The sequence below is a fragment of the Taurulus bubalis genome, assembly GCF_910589615.1.
Source record: "Taurulus bubalis genome assembly, chromosome: 19".
NCBI lineage: Eukaryota > Metazoa > Chordata > Actinopteri > Perciformes > Cottidae > Taurulus > Taurulus bubalis.
Genome location: NC_136607.1, coordinates 4,526,589 through 4,550,137, shown reverse-complemented (window position 1 = coordinate 4,550,137; position 23,549 = coordinate 4,526,589). Strand labels below are relative to the sequence as shown.

Below are 23,549 nucleotides of genomic sequence, written 5' to 3'. Positions count from 1 at the left end.
CCTTTTACATGTCAAATGGAGCATTAAAGCAAGCGAGGTTCACTGTGTCTCAAAACATCTTAGAAAGAGGTTTTCAGCAATACCCCGGGTACGTTTTTGGTCAATTTTGCCATTGTTCATGGCATACACAATGAAGCTCTGCATTAACTCAGATATGATAGGATCTCTGTTTATGTGCGGCACGACATGACTCCTCCAGCCGTCACGCAAATCATGGAGATCACTTATTTCTAATTACGAAGGACGCTTGAAAGCCATTGAGTAAATTATCCACTTCGGTTTGAAATTAATTTCGTCGCTCATCCAATATTACATCTTGGGGGCTCCCAATTTAAAAAAAACAATGTATTTTTACAAGGTGCACAGTAAACTGGAGACAGGTCTGCTCTCGAATTGTTTTGCTATAAAGGGTAAGGAAGTGACAAGGAAGTCGAGGGCTTTCATGAAGACACGGCTAAGCTCAAGTGATATGTCTTCCAAAGAGTTTGAACCAAATGCAGTATAAAAGCAGTGCAGTAACAGTATAGCCACCTGCACATAGTTCAATTGAGATGTGAACTGAGATTATTGAGCAAGTAGGTTAGTCATGTATCAGGTTGCCAAGCAACAATCAGGCAACATATGACCATTCCTCTGAAAATGTCATTTTTAATAAAAACAATTCGCTGTATGACCTTTCAGTTGAAATCCCTGTGATTACATCTGAACTTTGACACACAGAGAGATGGACATGATAACAGTAAGAACTCCCATTATGCTCCAATCAGCAGAGGGAAGCCGACCCGCCCCCTTCCACACACTTTAAATGCATTGCATGGAAAATGCTGCACTCCAATCTAAAGTCATCTGTAGACCGTCTATTGGCAGCGTTGATGCATGGCAGAATATAGAGAGAATATATAGAATATAGCTCACTGGGTGGCATTTGTTCCAGATCGAGATGTCTTGAGTGACTACACAACGGAAGGAACACGTCAGGAGAAGATGATGATGATGATGATAATGATGATGATGATGATGATGATGATGATGACGACATGTTACGATCCCAGACGGTAAAAGCATTACATGCTGTCACAAATGAATTCTGCAATGGGATGTATGCACATACGTCAGTGTTGTCAGTCGGCCTCCGCCATTTTGGTCGGACATTTGGTCTCAACAATCCTCATAAAATATTAGACATTGGCATTCATGATCCCCAGAGGATGAGCCTGCTCAGGTGCCACAAACAGGTCTCAACAATATTTTTTTTCCCAGGAAATCTGCTAATGTTTGAGCAATTCTTCCTCTCTTGTACTCAGAATTGGTTTTATTCTTCGCAGTAACTGTGAGTCATTCCTGTTGTTTGGCTGTTTTGCATTCTCTTCCAGTCTTTTAAGTGTTTCAATCTTGATACGTGTGTGTGTAAAGCACTTTGCGACTTGGTCTTAAAAAGCACTTTGTTCAAATAAAGCTCATAATAATTACAGTTAGCCAGTCCATTATCGCAACTTTGGTTTCCGGTTATACCAGGACTGAGTAATGGCCTGGCAGAACCATTTTATTTAATTTTTTTCACACAAAAAAGAAAGAAACACACTCACTATTCACTCCTCGCAAATACAACAGTGTCAGAAGGAAATATAATGAGTATGCAAATCGCCCTTCTACTGTAATTAAGCTAACAACTGTTTGAACAACACGGGCCGTGGGAACCAGATCAAACCGTCGGTTGCAGTTTTCCAACATGACCGTGCTAGTAACATGCTGCTACTGGGGCTGGTAGCTTTGCTGCTGTTGAAGATTGCAGGCATTTGAAAATGTTAACGCAGAGTACAGAGCAGAAGGAGATGGAGCCGGCCAAAACCTGCTGGAACCAATGGAGGCATTATCTAGAGTCAAACATCTGCTGAGTTAGACTATTGTTGGGCTGCCAATATATTTACTGGGTTTTTTTTCTACTTCCTTTTCATTGAATATTGGATACAGGGGCAGTCATGTGGTCCACTGCTGATATGATGGAGGAAAAACCTCCAGGAAAATGTGACGGTTTGGCAAATTGTATCTACTTATCTTACTTTTGGAAAATGGTTTTGTTGGCAATACGTTTTTCAGGTCGAATCAGCATTGTCGCCAGGATTACACTATCGTTAAACGTATGAAATGAGTCCTACTTTATATCATATTTATTTTAAGCCACTGTAAGTAGCGTAAAAGTCGGGTTACAAGCCGTGTTCCGCTGTAGCAAGCTAGGAGCAGCGCTAGCTAGCACTGCTGTTAGCTCCCCGCTCCTGCTGCTAGCTCCCCGCTGCTGCTGCTACTGCCCGCGTCCCCTCTGCCCAAGTCGGGTGTCGAGCCGGGGCTGGTCCCGCTACCTTTGGTGGTTGTCGGGGAGCTAGCGGAGAGCTAGCGGAAGTTAGCGGTGAACTAGCATGAGCGCCAGCTGGCTACAGCGGGGAACAAACGGGGACACTAACCGAAGGTAGTAGCGGCGTGTAATCCAACTTTTACGGTCGTCTTTTTTCTGAGGGATGTTTGTTATGTTGGAAACTCAGAATTCTTGACTTTTATCGCATTGCTACGTTACAGTTTTCAGTGTATTTTATTTGAGTTTGCAGCCCCGCTACATAACAAAAACCAACAGGTATCTTTAGTACGGAGCGTGCTCGTTATCCATGTCTGTCGCATTTAGTAAAACGTCTTAAGGAGCATTGTCTCATCATGATCAAACAGCTGCAACATTTGTTGCAAGTCCCTTTGAGTTAACAGCCTGCTGCTGAACGGCGTAGCTCTCGTCTGAACTGCCTCTCTGAGCGAAGCACAAAGCCAAATCATTCTGCTAATATGAAGACCTGATGTCTCATATTAAAATTCAACAAAACCCTTATCTGTGGAATCACGCCGCAGAGAAATTTGAGCATTTACACGACTTGCTATGCATAAACAGTGTAATAATGGCAGCCACTCCGGGGTGCTGCATTCTGTGATTTCAAACAGCATTTGATAGCCTCTTAACAATGTTGTGTCGTTATATATTTTTTGCATTTTAACGCATTTTTGCAAGAACACTGCCATCAAAGTAAAAAAAGAAAAAAAGAGCAAGTTGGTATTGCACGTCGTAATGGCGCGTGTGACACAGCGGAGAAAATAATCAATTGTTCCCAAAATACAGAGCCTTAATTGAGTCGACTTTGCATCAGACACTTGCGAGAACTTTTTGATGCGTGTCTGGAGGTGTCGCCATGGAAACGGGCACTCTTAATGCCCAGGACATGACCGAGCAATCAGACCACTTAGGCCGGCGAGTCTGAGGAAGGTGCTTCTTTGGCTCCCTCTCCTCCCCGTAATTCGGTTACCACTAGGCTGTCATTTAGCTCCGGCAGACTGACAGGACTTTAAAAGTAAGGAAGATTCTGCAATTACCCCGGGAGGACTGCAATAAAAAAAAAAGAAAAAAAAAGGCTGGAGCCATCAGGCCGCTTTCATGTCTACTCCGACACACGAGAAGTGAAGGAACGGCTCCGCGTTCCACATCACTGAGACTGAAGAAAGTGTCCTCAATCTTTTGATTCCTTTTTTCTTTTTCTTCTTCTTTGTTATTTTTTTTTTATGTTCTTTCCGTATAGAACATCGTGGCACATTTTGAGGCCATTAGATGTGATGAGACTCTCGTAGCATCGTGGGTTGGACCGCACGTCATGTGTATCGGCGAGCTACACATCAAATGCAGCCAGAATCCGGGATTTGATGAGACGTTGATTCAAATACAGAGATGCGTCTTCCCGCAGGCAGTTTCTGACACATCCCGTCCAGTTGATGATAGTTTCTGTAGCAGATTTGTTCTTTGGAGCCTTCAGATCACAGACTGGACCTTTGTAACTTCTCGCCTTGTATCTGTGTTTCACTTCAGTCTGCAGTCTATTCATATCAAGACACGCTTGGCAAACGATTAACGTGTCTCGTGTGGAGAAAAAAGTATTTTGTGTCAGTACTCATTAAAACTAGAGCATACAAACATCATTCACATCCCGCTCAAATGAGCAGACCTTTTTTCTTGATGGCGCGCGGGGCGTTTGATGTCCGATGAAGACGAATCACCAGCAAATCAAGCGGAATTTCATCCAGAAAAAGACGATCCTTATTACTTTAGATCTGGCATGATAGTCACATTTTCTTCAGTATCAGAAATAATCAGGTTTATGTTTTTTTGTACATATTGTACAGTCACATGATTGTACTACACTGCAAAAACAGCCCTTCTAGAAAGAAGCAAAACATTATTATATTCAATCAAATCATCCTATATCAAAGCAAAAAAAACTTACCCCATTGGCAGATTTTTTTGCTTGACAGGATTTCTTTAAATAAACCAAAAATCAAGAAAAGTAAGGCATACTTTCCTAAAATTAGATATTTTTTCTAATCAAAACATGCTTGACAAGATTAATATTCTTTTTTTGGGCAAATATGACTTATTTTCTTGATACAAGGCTTTTTTTACTTTCTTGAAATTCCTTTTTTGCAGTGTATATATACTAGAAACTGAAAACAGGTTTATCTCAAATATAAATGAGAAACAGAATGACAATAGGAGTGATGCAATCTGTTTCTGGGATATTGAACCCAAATCATACGAATAACTAAATTAACCAACTGTGAAACACAGTAACGTATTACAACTCATTATGATACAAATGTTATTATGATTGTAACTCTTTATTTTATGTGTTTTGCTGTCAGCATCCCTCCACTGCTGCCAGATGCAGCCAAATGTCAAACTAATTCTGAATCAATTAACATGTTTTGTTGTTGTTGTTTTTGTTTTTTTCACATGTAGTGACTGTCTCCATAAAGGGAGGGAAGACTGGGGAGAATAAATACATATTAGAGCAATAATTATCATAATTATGTTACGTTTTCCATAAAATACCAATACAGACACGAGCTGGTGGTGTAATTACCCGAAAAAAGAGTTAACTTGCTGAATGAGCGAGACTAAAACTGAATTATTCCCAGATCACCCCGTACTGCCGCAATAACACAAGTATATATATATATATATATATATATATATATATATATATATATATATATATATATATATATATATATCTTTCTCATCATGGTGAGGGATAACAAACTGTTCTGACAAGGACATCCAACTACGCTCCATTAAAAGTCTGACAAGGTTTCAATAGGGTGCGCAGCAGGTATTAGTATTCCAGATCGGTTTGAAGATGCCCCGAGACAGTTTGACTGTATTAATGAATATCTGTATTTCTCCATAAACATGAGGATTTGTCTGTGATGCCATTGCAGAAAGTTAGCTGACTTTAAGACCTCGGGGATCCCTCTTGTCCTCGGTAAAGTCCTAAGTCCTTGCTCACCTCTCACCGTGCACGGCCCACTGTGAGGGGTTTGCAGTCAGGGCAGAGCGGGCCAGTTATTCCACATCTGTCCGCTTTAAATTCCGCCCAAGTACACAGCGGGATACAAATGGAACTCGGCTGCGTGCGCTCGGCTCATCCCCCGTGTTCAGTCGCTGGGTTCTGTCAATCAGTGAAATGTAATTTGGAGTAGAACTAAAAGGGAAATGTTCCAGGTCTGCTCCAGAAGAGAGGGAAATGTAAAAAAAAAAAAACTGTAAATGTACCATAAAAAAAAAAGAAGATGAGGCACCTGTGAATGAATCTGCTTCAGGAGAGTTCAAAACCGAGCGAGCGATTGATCGTCGAGCTCGCGAGGACGGCAAAGAAGCAGCGAGTTGTGCCACCGGCGAGCTGACCGCCTCTATCGGCCGGGAGGACTCGGGGGTGCGAGCCGAGGCCGACACTTGACTTATGCCGGAGGCGAGGCGGTAGAAATAATGACCCAGCTGGACTATTTGTTGTCTGCGAGCACGGGAGACGTTTTTTCTAAAGACACGACACCTACCAGAGTGCGTATCCTTGAGCCCACTGTACCGCATCTGATGCTTCTTAACAATATGTCTGCTGCCGCCCGCAGTCTGCAGCTCATTAGTCAGCTAGTCACCGGGGGACAGGCCTGCCGGGCGCGTCCCGACGTTTGTGTGAGCGGGGGAAAATGAAATCATGAAGATGATTTACCTCCAGATTAAAACATCCGCGGTGTTGCCGACTTGAAACTTAAAGTGTGATCACCTTCATCGTTTCTGTTTGGGATAAGGTGGAGGTGGGTGGGGGGCTTTGCATAACACCCTAACTTCAAAATGTAATAATTAGAACAGATCCAACTATTTCAATATAAATGTTTGCGCATTATGTCCGTGACACCTCGTCCTATTGGCTGTGAGCAACCTCTCCAAATATTTGGTTGGAGGCCCTTTTATCGGCTTTTAGGGCGCAATAAAATATCAGATATATATATATATATATATATATATATATATATATATATATATATATATATATATATATATATATATATGTAATGCTACACACTGGTCCTTTTAGTGCCCAGCGTCTGTCACTCATGTCCTGCAGCTGCTTCACAGTAAGGTAGTACTGTTTGATTTTGATTTAAGATAACTCTGAAACTCATTCCTGAGCATTATATTTAATAAGTCCATTCAGCCATGAAAAAAAAAGAATGTCAGGACATGACAGGAGAAACCGTCTGATTCCGAGAATATCTTCATTTTAAAGTAATTTAAAATGATAAGAAAATACTCATTCGGATTGGTTTTAGTCACACAAGCGTGGGCGACTTGATGACCACACAGGTAGCGTGTGAAGCCCTGCACACACTCCTACGTTTCACTGTCTCTGGATCCATTTGTGGGACCTGAGCGGAGCAACAGAGAGTAGAAAATGATGTTCAGATGAGGAAAAGAGCAATAAAACCAGATAAGAGAACAGCTCGTAGGCGAGAGACGGTGACAGGGAGCCCGGCGGTGCATGGAAACACGTCGCTGTGGACTCGGACCGACTGCTGTTCAAAGTGCAGCAGTCTGGGGTATTTTTCTGTTCAAATTCTGTCAGGTTTTTAGGTTTTTAGACCCTCCCCCCACATCGGAGGTTGTGTAACCTCGTATGTTAACAGAAGCACTTTGAAATCCTGCAGTGCCCCAACCCGAAGCTCCTCAGGTGGTACAGGAGTCATTTTATGGTTTGGAACTGAACACGTATGACTGCAATATATATATTTTTTAAAGTTATGCGGGTTCGAGAGAACCATCACTCAAACAGAGTTTTGATAGATCTTTCACTCACCGACAACAGAGGAGCGATATTTATTATTCCCATTGACACGTTGTTCATATTGTACATTGGTCTGACATCCATCCATCCATCTGTCAATCACTCTCATTTATTTTCTGGTCATGGAGTTGTATGGACTTGTCCCAGCATGCATTTGGTGAAAAGCAGGGAATGAATGATGTCCATGTTTTTATAATAATGTGAACTGGAGAAGTCAGTCACTTTTAATAAATAAAATACATAAAAAAGTAGCATTTAATTGCATGAAAAATGCAGTTCTGTTGTTCAAATACACATCACATCGTCAGTCCAACTTTGTGTATTTTCATTGTGCAGAACAATGCAACACAATATGTATTTCCTCTTGGAGCGCTTACGTATGAATTCCAGCGAATTGCTATATTGCTGAAATGATGCTAAAAATAGCACAAGTGTGATTTTGTTTTGCCTCTCTAATAGCAGCCAGAAGATTCCTGTGAATATGCATGTGTGACTGTGTGCGAACATTTCTCGCCACGCGCGTGTCTGTGTTTATATGCATATGCATCTGTACAGTACTTGTATGCAGGTTTGTGTTCTCCGTGCCATCTGTGAGACAGAGAGTGGGCGGGTGGGGCGCGGGGGGATTTGTAGAGGGGGTGCCGGTAGGGGTGCTGCGGTAATATTACTGAAGGCAATTTGAATACTGTTGCTCCATTACAACAGCAATCACCGAGAGCCACCTGATGAAATATTTAACAGGGATTTGAGGATTCGGGCGGTTTTAATTACCATTTGCTAAACAGGCATCTCGCGAGGTTTATCGTGGCCTGTCAGTCATTGTTTGCTCGTCTTCACTGCTTGTGGCGACACGTCAACTTTTTTTTGGTTCTCATAGCCAGAATTTAGATTTCCCTTAAATTACAGTAGCCTTTAATACAACAAAGTACAACAGACATGATGAGTCAAGTCAAGGAGACGGTTGGATGAAGTCAAACTTAAGATCTGAATTCATCTGTTGCACAAAGCTGTGTAGAATACTTCTTGACTCTGGGTCTTAAAGGTGTTAAATACAGAAGTCAGAGCATAACTGTTGCCTCCACACAGCTCTCAACATGGAGACGCTAACGCTGCTAACAGCACAGACAGTGCAAGTTTAGTAATGCTCCTAATTATGTTTTTAGCACCTTTTAAGTGGAACTCATTTTGAGTTAAAGTGGGCATCTTGAACACTTAAATAGTCAGACCTCTTAGCTATGCAAGAAATCATGCAATGTATTTCTATTAACACTATTTAGGGGATTGTGTTATGAAGTTAACTTCAAACCAATGAATATGGATTCATAGTCTTGGCTGGGAAATGAAATCTCCTGTATCAAAGTAAATGAAGACAGATGGAACGGGCACCGGACTGCACTTCTCGTCAAACAATGGGGAGATGATCAAAGGGCTTATTTGCCACAGATTCTCTGAATTCCACATGACTGCGTTGCTTAGCCGCCGTCGGGTTTAGTTCCATTTGCACAACCTCTAATTGAAATTCAGACTAGATGCGTTCTGGCCCCTAAGGAACATTCTGGTCAAGGTTTCTCAGTGAACAGGTTCTGTCTCGGGGGATTGGCTCGTATGCAAAACTGTCCCCTCCGGGACGGCCAGCAGCGACCTGGATTTTCCCGCGATTACTTCAGCCCTATGGCTAATTACCTTTTTCAGATGAAAACATACGCCTCCTCATTAATTCAACACTCCACAATCTATCATAATTACTGCCAAATAAGTTGTTGTTATCGCTTTAATTTAAATTAGTGGCTGCTCCATGCATGTCTGTGCGCACAGCAAAGTAAAAGAAAATACACCAGTTACTAGTTCAAAGTGTGTGTGTGTGTGTGTGTTTTTTAAAGCGTGCCAGCTGTAAAGATGCTACATTTAAACTATACTTCAAAATCTACGTTTTTGTAAAGTAGATATATGATGGCATTAGATTTAAGAATGACAAAACTCTCACTGTACCAGCCAGGACTTGTGTATCGAGGAGCAGCCCCTTCTCACTAACAGGGCATCAAATACGGACGCTTGGTCAGCGCCCCTCTGAGAATTGATACCGTCGCACAATACACCCGTCTGTACGAGACACATCAGGCTTTCAGCTATCTCCAATGTACAGCCATCTGTGTCACTATGAGACGCACCTGAGGTGAAGAGAAGACCCGGGTGTCCCTCAGGGAGGGTGATCTATTGGACAAACACAGGACTTTGACTCAGGGGACCGGTGTTCGTGTCCCGAGCTTAAACCACAAGTTGTTTCATTTTAACTGAATATGGTCATGGGATCTTACTTCATGTGCAATATGTTATGACCTCATTTTAAGCACAAACGAGATGTTTTTTTCCTAGCCGTTACTTACTGCCATCATTTCACAGCAATGGCTTTCCACAACCACAACAATGTTAACCACGAGCAAAACCATCAGGCTTGCTAAGATGTCTGCCCATGGGCTGTGTCTAAGAAGTGGATGTTGTCATCATGATGTCACCCATTGGTTTGTGGACTGCCGCTTTGAAGCTTTAAGTTCAGCGATTTGGCCGTCGCCATGTTTTTTTGAAGCCAGTGAACTGAAGTGACCATTCTTGGAATGCGTAGGAATGACGTAGGTGCACAGTAAGCTTAATGCCATGTTTCATGGTCTATTTGACTCTAAATGGACCATAATTTACTAAATGGTCATCATACTGTATTGAAGAAGACTTGAAACTTTAGAATGAGACTATAAACTCATGCTCCCAATGTGTACTGAGGTCACATTGCCAAAAGACTGTTAAGGATCTTTGAGGCCTTTTCTACCGTTTTTCTTTTTTACTGACAGATCTAAACTCTCTCCATATTTAAGGACCTTAGCAGACACATGCCATAAGTTACTAGCCCTTCACTGATCAGCATACAGCAGCTTCTTTATCTGACGTTCTCATCAGAAGCTTGTCGATAATCTTACAAAGATAATACCCCTTGTACCACCGCGTTGCATCAGCAATCGTTTGTTCAATGGAGTGCATGAGTGCTATGTTTGCTCTTTTAACTTGAGGAGTATTCCTACAGTATATGTGTTGGGTAACAGAACAGTCAGAGGCATCCAGGCAATGCATCCCCCCTAACCTTTGCTTTTCCATCTTCCTCTCCAATCAAATGAGCGACCAGCCGTTCAATCACTGCCTCAGTGCCAGAGGCCGACGAGTGGGTGGGGAGGAGCGCCTCGCCAAGCAATGATTAAAACAAACAAAGCATTTCACACATTTAATTCCGAAACGGAACATGTTGATTCGAGGAGCCGAAATCTGCGGGGAACTACGACCTGATCCTCGTTTCAACTTTTTTTTAAACGGTCAACGCAAGGGTCAAAAATCCGCCGAGAAAGAGAGTGATTAAGCGCGAGTGCCACATGCTGCGTTGAGATGTTGTTGTGTTTTGCGTTGTTTGTTAGCATCGATGAATATCTAGCTTTGTTAGAAGAAAAAAAAGGCCATCTGTGTCCAAATGCTGTCGAGGCGGTGAGTCAGGATGGGAAGCGGATAAGAAGAAGGTCTGCATATCAGTTCTGGCTGCTGCCCAGCTCCCTTTGACATGTCTTATTAGTCAGGTCTTTAAAAGCCCCCGGCATTGCCTTCCCAGGCACACTCCTGCCCAATATCCCTGATTAAAGTGCGACTGACGCTCCTGCTGTCGAGCCAAGTTGGCCACACAGCGTTTGTGTTGGGTCATGCTCATTACTCAGAGCACGCTGCCAGTGCCGCCACGACTGGAAGCGGCGCACATAATGCGAGACGGCGACCAGCCGAGAGATTTGGGGACTTTGAATTCAATGTGGGACGGCAGAAATGGAACTACAAATTGTTCTCCTTTGACACAACCGTCATTCCGCCTTCTTAATATGCGCTTGGGCACCAGGGAATGGGTGAAGGAGATTTATCGTACGAGTGGAGCTGGAGGCAATTGAAATGTGTTTGTTCAGCGTGCCCTTACTTTGATCATTTGCTTGCATATAGATAACATGAGAAATAAAACGATGTAGATGGGTTTAGCTGCACTTGGGGCTTGCAATAGGGTAAATTTATTCTACACTGCCCAGATTTAATGGAAGTGATGGCAACTCAAAAAATGCAATAATTGTTTCATCCTTATCCTTTTTTAATGCTTCTGATTAGCATGTGCTCTTGCTAAAAATTAGAGCGTTGATTTCTTTTTGCATGCAGATAAGGGAAATTACTTTTTTTTCTCCCCCTTAAGTAGCGCCTACAGGTAATAACACGCAGGGCAGCCTGTATGTAGCCTGAGAGGTGGAGCCAGGGCAACAAAAGACAAATCACTCGCTTCTGCTCATTGAAGTGATTGCAGAGAGAATCTGCAAGTATGATGATGAATTTGTCACCACTTGTTCCTGGTTCCAGCTTAGAAATGTGTGATTTTTATTTTGCTGTTTTATTTAATTACAGATGGAATATCGTTTTCTTTTGAACTGGTGGCAAAACAAAATGATTTAAAGGGTGTTTATCTAGTAAACTAATAGAGGGGAAAACATTAGCAGTGATAATAATCATTAGTTGCAGCCCTCTTCTGTACTGACAGAACATGAGACCTTGAGGAAAAAAAAAACATGTTACAACAGTGAGCAAATACTGTACACTGCAAGCTCTCCCATTGTTACATACATGCTCAGCCCCTGCGTTCATTAGTTGCGGTAATTGAGTGTTGTACTGCATGTGCGCGCGTGTGTGTGTGTGTGTGTGTGTGAATGCAAACCGGGCTGACAAACGTGTGGAGCATTGAGTAACATTTCACGGCCCATTTGCTGTGGTCGGCGGAAGCTCCTCTACTGTACATACCGTTGAGTGGGAGGAGGCTGTGATGAGCCGATGCTGGGCACCCATTGGTGCATGAAGGGGAGGTGGGGGGGCTCCATCCTTGCACTCTCCTTCTCCGTCTTTCCCTAGTTATCTCTCTTTCTTTTTCTCACTTTCCCTTCCTCTAAAGCCGGCTCCCTGTGTGGAGTTCTGCATGTATTTACTAGTGTGTCCATCTATCTGTGTGTGTAAATGTGTGTGTGTGTGTGTTGTGCCAGGGACCTGTAATCAAGAGTCACGGCACATAAAGGGACCTCCAGTCATTAAGGAATTAGTGGGAGGCTAACGGCTTGTTTAGAGAATCAATTAGTTTAAAATGTGGACATGTGGGCTCATTTTCACACACAGCTCTGCGAGGGGAATGTCAAGGTTGTACATTCCGCCTCTGAAGTTAACTGACCTTTTATGGCTCTGCGGTGAGCACAGCCCTCGGAGGCCTCTTGAATCCAGTGGAAGTTTGTCTTGGAGACACAATAAAGCAGCGGTTAAAGCGTCTTCAGCTTCCGCCATGTGATCTACTTCTGGGTGAAACGGAAAATGTCAGACAGGGTATATGATTTAAGGAAAGATGTGATCGGATCGCTGTCGGGGGGACGCTTGATTCGATCGCTCGAAAGCGGGCGTTAATTAATGAACACGGAGTCTCCGTGGAACGCGCAGGGATTCCTCAGTCCGCCGCTGAGGGCGGAGGAAGAGCGAATCAATTGCGCCACTTACGATGCCAGCTCTTTTGGAAAATGCGACACACGAGAAGAGACGTGCGCGCACGCCTGGAAGTCTTCCTCCTCTGACGCGATGTCTGAAAACCAGCCGATGGTGTTGATGCTTCACACCCCCTCAGACAGGTCCACGCTCTGCTGAAAACCTGACTGGTGGGCTCCGTGTCTGGCAACATCTGTGCCGACTACCCCCGCATGCTAGAGCGCCGTATGCTTGGAAGGCCGCGCGTGCAAAACCACGACGTGCACAGCGGCGCCGTGTGCAGAGGAACAGTAGTTGGTTCAGTTATGAGCGGGAACTTGTGGGTTTATGATTTCACAAAACATAATAAACCATTTGATGAGCAAGAGACATCTGTATACATATTTACACACCTTGGATATATGCTATTAGCATATGGCACATTGCAAGCTGCAGTTGTTTGGGATGCTTGATCACCCTGTCACCTGTTTCACTGAACGGCAGTCTGCTGACACGGCAATGAACAAAGCTGCATTCCTAAATCTCCTCTGTCATGTGTTCAGTTTTATCCCTAACAGGACTACGTTGGAATTAACCACCACATCCACCTCTACTTCTACCACCACTAGCAGTACTACTACGACTACTACCACTACTACTACTACTACTACCAGTACTGCCACTAGTGCTACTACCACCGTGTCCACCACTACTATATCTACCACGACTACTACAACTACTACTACTACTATCACCACCACATACACCACTACTACTTCTACCACCACCAGCAGTACTACTACTACAACTCTCACCACCACATACACCACTACTACTTCTACCACCACCAGCAGTACTACTACTACAACTATCACCACCACATACACCGCTACTACTACCAACACCAGCAGTACTACTACTCCTACTACTACAACTATCACCACCACATACACCGCTACTACTTCTACCACCGCCAGCAGTACTACTACTACTACCACTAACTGCCACTGGTGCAACTGCCACCGCGTCCACCACTACTATTTCTATCACCACTACTACTACTTTTACTACTACCTTCATCCTAATCCCTCACTAACTGCCACCACCACCACAATCATCTCCACCACCACTGACGGTACTACCACTCTCACCAATGCACCACTGCTATTGCTCCAACCACCACTATCACTATTACCACCACATCCATCACCCCTTCCAGTACTACTACTAACACCACCACTCACAGTACTACTGCCACCAACACCACTACAGGTACTATCGCCACATCAAATTCTGCTACCACCAACACATCCACCATTACTACTACCACCACTACCAGTACTACTACTACCACCACATCTTGGAAGCCGTGGCTCAGGTCGGGCTGGTTGTCCAAAGTGTGTGAACGGGAAATAGTTCAGATCCTGATGGGCAGGTGGCACCCATGGCAGCCTTGGGGCATCAGTGTGTAAACGTGTGTGTGTGTGCATGGGTGAATGTTAAAATGTAGTGAACCTGCCGTCGAGTGGTCAGAAGACTAGAAAGGATCTATATGCAAATCATTTAAGCATTTACCATGAGTACTACTACTACCACACACACCACTTCTACCATCGCTACAACAAATACTACCACTAATAATCTACTACCGCCAGTATTGCTACTCCTACCACCACCACAGCTATTATTACCTATACTACTAATATACATGTTTCATAATATTATAATTTATGGCATTAATAATCTGTGCCATTAATTTCTGATCACACATTCAGTTTACAGTCACAATAAAGGGAATACATTACCAATTCATTACTTCATTAAGCAATTTGCAAATAAAAGCGAAGACGAGTTAATAGTGGAAGACACAAAACCCGGAGCTCTGTGGGAGCTGATATTTACCTCCAGTGGCAGTGAACACCATAAACGCCGGACCTTTACACCAAATATGCATCACAGCCTACTTGAAATATAGACGAGCAATGCTAAAAAACCTGTTATAGAAGAATAACCGTCGTTAAAAACAACGTATGAAAGAAGAAAATGGGAATACGGTGTGGTATGCACAGAGGCAGACGAAAAGAAACAAAAACTGAAAATGCTTTAACGACTTGGAATTCCCAACTTGATTCACGGGTGTACAGTCATAAAACAATAATGAGAACAGCCAGAGCAACATTTGATTGGGAGTCTGTTGCACCTCCTCTTCGCTGTGCCACGCTGCTGTGTGCCACAATGCGGTGACTTGAGAGGATCAAAGTGTTTGGCTGGGAGAGCGGCACTCTTTTGAACCGTTACGCTCCTAAAGCCAGGGGAGGCATCGGCATGGTCGGCCTGCGGCACAGTTGGTGTCTCCTTTGCTGCTCATAAAAGTGTGAATGCAAAAGAGAAAACACAACTTTGGAGGGCCGCTGGAACGCTGTGGGGGAGATTTTTTTCTTTTTTTAATAGGATTTGGGTCTTCTTTTAAGAGACTCCCGTTGCAAATTCAAGCTGCTCTGAGGAAGTAACGTAGACATATCCGCAGATGGAGGAATCCTCTAATCAGGTTTTTACAGTCTCTGGTTAATCCGGCAAGTGTATGTGCACAATGGAACACAGAGGTGTCACTAGACGGAGAGAAATATGACAACAAAAGATTCGGTGTAATAACATTTTTTTGTTGAACAGCAGCTTAAAACTCAAACAGCAAACAAATCATTGAATATATAAGTCTCTCAGATGAAAGCCAGTTGAAAACACTGATCTGGGTGGCTTAATCTCCTTGGGCAGGTTGCTTCAATGCTTTGGGGACAAAATGGCTCTAAGGTTACTCTAGTGTGTTCAGGCATTCGGAGATAAAGAGGCAGCATGTCAGTCATTGTCAGCCGGAACACAACCAGGTACATGTGGCAGAGATCCAAAAGAAGCAACAAAAAAAAGAAGGAAATCATCCAGCGGTGCAGCATTTTGAGTTGAGTTTTCCTTTCCTATCCGTCTTCCTGACAGCTGGAAGCTGCAGTGAACAACGCAGCATATAGGATGCACTGGCACCAAGGCTCCCACACACATGATGCACACCATCAGCTCGAGAACTGCTTTGTGAGTAAGCCATTGTGGTGCTATGGAGATGCGAGACCTCGGGGTGGAGCTAAGTTCAGCGTTGTTTTGCTGCTCAGATTGTGTCCAAAGGTCACTCCATTTCAACTTTGACCTTGTTTGCTGGCGACCTTTCGGTGCACACTCGCTCCGACAACCCACACTGTACATGGGATACCTTGAATGTGTCCAGTGATGGGAGGAAAATAATGGGAACGATTTTGTGCAACCAAACCTTTCTTGATTGCCTTTCTCTGTCTTAAAGGGCCGGTGTGTAGCATTTAGGCTGATCTACTGGCAGAAATATAATTATTAGTATGTTTTGTTTAATGGTTAATTAAGTGAAAATAGCCGCTTATACGTACGCATGGGGGTCTTCACGGAATCGGTAGCTCAGGGGGGACAAACTAAACATTGACTCTTATCGCCTGGAGAAGCTCTGATTGGTTGCAATCTGCCGCCAAATCCTACACACCAGCCCTTTAAATCCAAAATGTATATGTCCTTTCCTGCTCCTCTTTTGCATGCGAGCCGTTTCCACTGCACTGTGCTCTTCCCCGTGACCAACACAGACAGGGCGCTTTAAGTAATGCCGGGTATTGCACAGTAAAGACACCATATAAAGCAATCATTCCCTAAACACTTCAACCCAGTCGAAGATGAACCAATTTGTCAAGCATCAGTAAATGCTATGTCAGACCTATTTTTATTTCCACACAGTGGCAACATAGATGGGCGCTCATTCAGAGCTGAATATGTAAATGATGTGCTCAGTGCAAAACGAGCCTGAAAGCCAGAGATTTAGTGAGGGAGCCGGCATACGTCATTGGGTCTTTATGCTCGAATGGAGGGAGCGTCTAGAGCTTGTGACTGCCAGGAGGTTCCTGCCGGAGAGTCTCAGGTTGCACTCACAGGGGTTCACCAGCACAACAATAGAAGAATATAAAGGTGTCCAGACAAAGGCACGCCCGGGTGCTGATCGTTGAAATGTTCGATTCAGTTCTGATTAACACAACACTCCTCTCCTCGAATTCATGCAGAAACCACCCTCTGAATGCAACTTAGCCTGGATGTACACAGCAGCAGCAGACATGTTTTTCACTTATCTTTTAGAGGCACAGAACAGAAATCAAATGATTGACAGATGGAATATTACAATTTAGATGCCCTTTTTTTTCTTCTTCATATGGTCGGCACTTAACATGTATCTGGCAGGAAGAGGATGTCATTGGTGGATAAAGGGGTTCAGAACAGCCTATATTAATATCTGGCCCTGGGATGTTTTTACTTTGTGAAACAAAAAAAAAACATCAAAAACTTCATACATTCCCACCCAGACCACGTTTTTTTCTTTCTTTGAGAACATTTGGTAAAATAAATGGAATTGTCGATGCTGTATGTTTGTTAGTCCGACCAGATGTTACCCGTTCACATATTTGGCAGTCTCCACAGTCAACAGACTATCCAGTGGGAGGGATTAATAATGTCCTAATGCTGAGGCAAAGATGGCATTCCTAATGAGCTAGCTGTTCACGACTGCACGGATGGCCGGTGAATATCAATCGCACCTTTTGTTCCCGGAAACCGCCAGTAATGAGTGTTTTGCGTCGCTGACTTTGTCCGACAAGCCAAGTCAGGTTGTTCTGGTATCGATGCGCCGCTCAGCGTTAAATGTTCTTTTTCGGAGCTGAAATGACTCTTGAAACGTGGAGGCGGAATATCAAGCTGGTGCAAACAAACTCTTTAGTTTTCCCCCCTCTCCCATCCTGAGGCGTCCACGTACAAATACGCAAAAAACACGCTCTGCATGTCGGGCCAGATTAATGCTCCGCCAATGTGATGGAATCCACTGAAACGGACTTAATACCGGTTAATTAATCAGTTGGACCTGTGAGCAGATCAGAGCTGAGGTGGTGGTGGTGAAGGGCTTAAACTGAAAGGGGAATAAGGGGAGTAATCCACTGAGTGCCTGTAATGTAATGAGTCAGTCGCGCTTAATGGGAGTCCATTTGAGGGGGAACGAGGTATGAAAAGAAGGAGGTCCGTGGCTCTGGAGGTCCGTGGATGGAGCTGAAAGAAAAGGCCGGGCTGGAGGATCGAGAGGTGGAACTTTAACTCCGCTTTCGTACATTATCTCCAGATGAGACGAGCGTGCTCTCAGCAGCTGTTTTAAAGTAGAATACACCACTACAACTTCGCTGAATGTTTAATGCAGCACCGCATCATTGAAGAGTATTGCAGTAAAAGCTCGAGGCAACAAACAACACTGTTTTTCTTTTTTTTGGTTTAATCTAAAACAGAACTGGTGTTAATGCGTTCGGAGTGGCTTTATCTCAGCCCCGTGGTTCAGGGTAATTTCTGAACTGCCGAGCTGCGTTAGCCCAGACTGTTTCCATTTGACTTTGAAATCTGTTCTCGCACACACACACACACACACACACACACACACACACACAAACGCACGCTATCCCCCCCTTTCCCAGCCAGCATATATCTGCATTTCATTGACACAGTCGGCCCTCTTTTCACAAATTCTGGCATGAATTCTCTTAAGTTCCCTAAAATAGGATTGCTCCACTCCGAATGCCATTATATGATAAGTTTAATAAATGTACAAGGATATTGGCTGACACGTTTTCTGGGTCGCACGTAGCAGTGATTCACTTTTTTCCTCAGTCTACTTGTTTGACTTTGCTTTGCTTCTCTGGGACATCATTTGTAGTTTCTTTGGGATCAATGTTAAAGTATCAGTACACCAAATTAAAAATGACATTTCCACACCTGTGGTAGCTACATAGCAGCTAGTTTCGATGTACGTAGTTTTTGAGATCAATGCATCTGGAATTACTCTTGTGTCTATTAACCGGGAACCATATCTTTGTTTGTGGATCTTTTGCTTTAGAGCTCTGAATGTCACATGTCAATGCTTTGGAGAAGCACTAATGAAATTAAGTGACAGCCCTAGACCGGATATAAGGAGTGGACATGATCCCTGTCACGTCACCCATTTGTTCATGGAATACGGTTTTGAATTTATTTCTGCCGATCGCCATCTTTTTTTTTCCATCTCGGTTTTGGGGAGCCAGAAATGACAATTAACTTGTGGCGACGCGTCAATCACAAGGTGGAATCATACCCTGCGTTATGGTCTGTTTGACTCTAAATGGACCACCATTTACTAAATGAACATCATGCTGTATTGAAGAAGACTAGAAAACTAGAGATTGAGACATAAACTCATGTTTACAATGTTTACTGAGGGAATAAATCAAGAGAGAAGTAGAGTCATTTTCTCATAGACTTCTATACAATCTGACTTATTTTTGCAACCAGAGGAATAGAACAAATGCAAGTTAAAGGCACTACAGCATTGGCTTCACTTTTCAGAACCAGAGAATCTTGGGACTCCAAAACAAACTATCTGCATGGCTAGAAACCAACAGGGTTAAGTATAACAAATGATTGTCTTTTTGTAAATAGGGTGACCTGATTTTAAGTAAATCTCACTTGTATCTATATATATATATATATATATATATATATATATGTGTATATATATATATATATATATATATATATATATATATATATATATATATATATATATATATTTATTTTTTCATAACTGGTTAAGGTTAAAAAGGAAACCTCAAAGATGTGCAAGGGAGACGGTGCAGTTGTGACACTTGCTCTGCCTCCAACGCCTCCTCAAGTGTCAGGGGTTGTATTATTCATGTCTTCCTTTTGTCGGTGTCATATCTGCAGCTCCCACTGTTGTTGTGCGTTTCTTGTCGCCCGCGTTCACAGACCTGATGATCTGTCGCTCTGCCAGGCTGCGGCGTTTAATCCAGGTCAGCTGCCATCTTTGCCTGCTGTTATCGCAGGCTGTTAGAAATCTCTTAATTGGCCTCCTTTTTTTCTTGTTCTTTTTTTAAGCGAATAAGTTTGTGATTTAGTTGGGCAGACAGAGTGTCACCAGAGTCTCATCTGTTTTGTTTGGCACGGTGTTGGGGAGGACAGCACGCGACCACACACGTATCCAGATGTGACGAATGCTCCTGGCAGAGTCACAAGTGTCATGGCACCGGGGAGGGAGGGAGGGAGGGAGAGAGAGAGAGAGAGAGAGCGAGCTGGTCCGTGTGTCACTCATGCAACACACACATGCACGTCTCCCTATTCAGTCAGCGTCCAGTGCAGGACGTATAGGCGTGAAATGCTTCTCACTTCTGTAAAAAAAAAAAAACTCAGTTGTCGCAGATGCTTCACAGCCCACATTTTTGGAGGGAAAATGGGTTTTGGGGAAGCTGCAGGCTCAGGTGGTCACCATGAGGATGATTACAGAGGGCCAGCAGTTAACTGCCAAACTAACTGTGCTCTAGACTTGGAGTCACACAGGCACGCTGAAATGTTGTGTGACAAATTGACTGCATTGGAAAAGAAAAACTAAATATCATTTGAAAGTGTGCAATATTTATTTGGAAAGAAGAAGAAAAAACAGAGGTGGCTGTTGTAGCAGTACAACCAGGGCTGGCTGTGTTTTTAATCATAGCTTGTTTGAGAAAGGTTGGTTCACCGAGAGCACGAGAAAAATGGAACTACACTTCTCCAAAGAAAAATGGTCCGAAAAAAATCTGATTTTGTAAAAAAAAATTGGAGGGGAAGGACTATTTTTTTAAATATATTTTTGGAATATAATAAGAACATTGCTTCTGGCTTTGCAATTCACCTTTTCATAATTACTGTGAGAAATCTTCTTTAAATGTCAAAAATATTATGTAAAATCGGGATAAAAATCTTATTACAAAACTCTGTTACGTAAGAAAAGTATGATGCACTTTTTTTACATGGCTAATGTATTTTGTTCTCCCTGTCCCCTCTTGTCTCCTCGTCTCCTTCACTTCCCCCATGTGCCCACTACCCCAACGCTTCTCCATCCCATCCTCCCTCTGTCTTCTCCCTCCCTGCTCTCCATCCGTCTAAAACAGGTCCCCCACCAGTTGGGCGCGCTGACCTTTTACCGCTACGAGCAGCCGATCGTGGACTACTGCCAGGCCCATCAACCCCTGCGGCTCAACATGGGCTATGAGGGACCCCCACAGGGCCTGGAGGGCCTGGAGGACCTGGGGCCGTGTGATAGGGGCACCATACAGACAGTGGCGCTGCCGGCCGTGCCCTCCGCCGCCAGCATAGGTGCCCCCGTGCCAGGGCCTCGCTCTCCTCCGCCGGCCCTCAGACCACCGGCTGACGGTCCCAGCGGCGGCCCGTTCCCCTCCGCCGAACGCACCGGCACGCTCAAATTCGGACGCTAGCGGGCCGAGTCTGGTTGCTGGAAGTGGGCCAAGGGCCCGCCGATTCGACGTGACTTTGTAACAAAGGGGCAGGCGAGCTGGTTATTCAGTGGGGCCTTGTTTTCAGAACATGAGTATGTGAACTAGAGGACAAAACATTTTTCTAATTCTGCCTGGAGGGATTTGGCATCTGAAACACGCAGTCTCACTAATATACAGTAGAGGGTGAGACATCCTTGCGGATGATTTTGATTTCTTTTTCCAAAGCACCTCCATACAAAACTACTGAATCATGGGAGGTACAGCATTACGACAGAAAAAAAAGCATTACCTTGTTTCCACATCCGGTCTTTGCCATATTTTGCCATATCCCATCATGGGGCACCTGTTCACAGCAGTCCGTGCACTGAGTCAGGAGTGAAAGGGGAAGTGCAATAAACACGAGGTCTCCATCATGTGAGGGGCGGCAACGTAACGCATACAAAAAGAGATGGAGCAGGACATCATGTGAAGGGGCTTCTTACTGTGATTATTATTAAAATATCGAGTCCGTATTTCATAAAGATGAGACGTTATCTCGAGACAATTTCATAGAATTTCTCGATCCTTTGTCTTATTTTCGTTTCTTTCTTCAGATGTGGGACTTCATGCTGAATTCCATTAATGTGCATGTCAAACCAAAGAGTTTACATATGTTTTTTGTTTATATTTTTAATTTTTAATGCACATAAGCTACTTTAGCTGGGGGCATTCTTAAAATGCCAGTTGGTCTCCTACAATAGCCTCCGCCAACTCCTGCTACATTCACATTTACAACCAAAACCCCCCCGTTGGTTTCAGACGGACTGGGCTCGTCTTAACAGATAAGCAGAGTACCATAAATACGAGAGAGAAAATTGAATTCGTAAATATATATTTATCAAGATGACTGCCTGGTCCTCCCAACGTCAATCTTGACTGGTGACGCCTACGAAATGGCGACCAACCACGCCAACGCTTCAGGGGAGGCGTTATGGCCGCGATCCATGAATTCCTTCAACATGCAGTGAATGGCAGGTGTTTGTATAAGATCACATCCCAGCTGAATGACTCACTATGCTTTAAACAGTTCTTCATGGTGGTGTACATTTGAATGCAAAGTATTGTACATTCTACAACGAAAAAACAAAAAGGCCCATTTTACTGAAGGTCAAACCACTGTCACTGCCCCAAGCGGTCATTTGAAACATCGCCGAGCCAACGAGTCAGACTTTTATCACACTGGACAATTCGGAGAGCACCATCTTGTATCTTGGCCAGGCCCCGCCCCCCCACACACACCTCAGCAGAGATCAGCAGTGCCAAGTGGAGGCATGTTGAACCGGCACGTTGACATCTCTTTAACCTGCGTATAGACCCATGGACCGCACTGGGAATATTGCCTGACATCGTCATCATTTTGATTTGATATTTTTTTCTCTCCAGAAAAAGCGTGCCTGCAGTGCTGGACTTTGTTGCACTTGGTAACCCTTTGTCCACCCGCGTCGAGCACCGCTGCCCAGTGACTAGTGGAGCTAATGAGGACATGAGACGCGTCTGCGATGGCCCGTCAAAATGTCATCTCCGAGCAGCGCGCCGGGTCGCTCCTTACATGTCAGCGGGCCGTGACCCCCGGGTGGCGTGGAGACTGCTCTCGGTGCAGCCGGTTGATCCACAGATGATAATGCGAGGGGCCAAAATGGTCCCGCCCCCCGAAAGCGTATCCTCAAGATAGGAGAAGAAGAAAAAAAATAGGGATTATTTTTCTTTTCGTCTGTTATTTTGTCTTTTATTTTTTTGGGTCTTGGAACATAAAAGACAGGTTTTTTTTTTTTTTTAGGTGTTCAAAGATGATGTCAAGAAATTCTATGAGACTAATCAAAGGACACAAATTGAATAGAACTTATTTATCGTGTAAATAGTGAATCTTTAAAGATGAAGGAAAAAATATATTAAAAAAATGTAAAAAAAAGTATGAACTTCACTTCTTCTGAAACACACACCTGCTTGTGAACAGAAGAGGAGCCTTATTCACTCTCCGGTGGGAATCTGCTACCAAGATGACTCGGTGAAGAGGTTCTGTACTGCACCGCTCCTGTTGTTTCAATGATAAATATTTTTCTATCTGCTCCCGCCACTATTCTGCCATCGAACCACCAATTCTGTTACTGAGGTTGTTTTGCTCAAATCCAAATTGTTTTACGGAACCACGGGAACGAGAGGAAAGATCGGGAGCCCTGTTTTTAAGACACACCTCACAGAGATCCGTCCTGACTCCCGACACGCTAAATGTAGCGCCGGGTGGCCGGAGTGCATCCCAATCCACGTCCGAGAACTCCATCACTATCTGCCATTTCAAGGTCTACTCGGGGAGAAGAAGTGCGCTATTCTTTGTACCAAGAGTTTAACT

General features: G+C 43.8%; 1 protein-coding gene across 1 annotated transcript in view; it reads left to right on the top strand.

Moving 5' to 3' along the window:
• The window catches only part of LOC306751328 (leucine-rich repeat transmembrane neuronal protein 4), a gene marked incomplete at both ends in the record, with an annotated part of 94,895 nt that extends 73,753 nt beyond the window's left edge, over positions 1-21,142 (top strand). The window contains one exon of the mRNA XM_079234892.1: positions 20,819-21,142. Coding sequence (XP_079091018.1) covers positions 20,819-21,142 — 324 coding nt within the window. The remainder of the gene's footprint in view (positions 1-20,818) is intronic.
• Between the last annotated feature and the right edge of the window lie 2,407 nt (positions 21,143-23,549).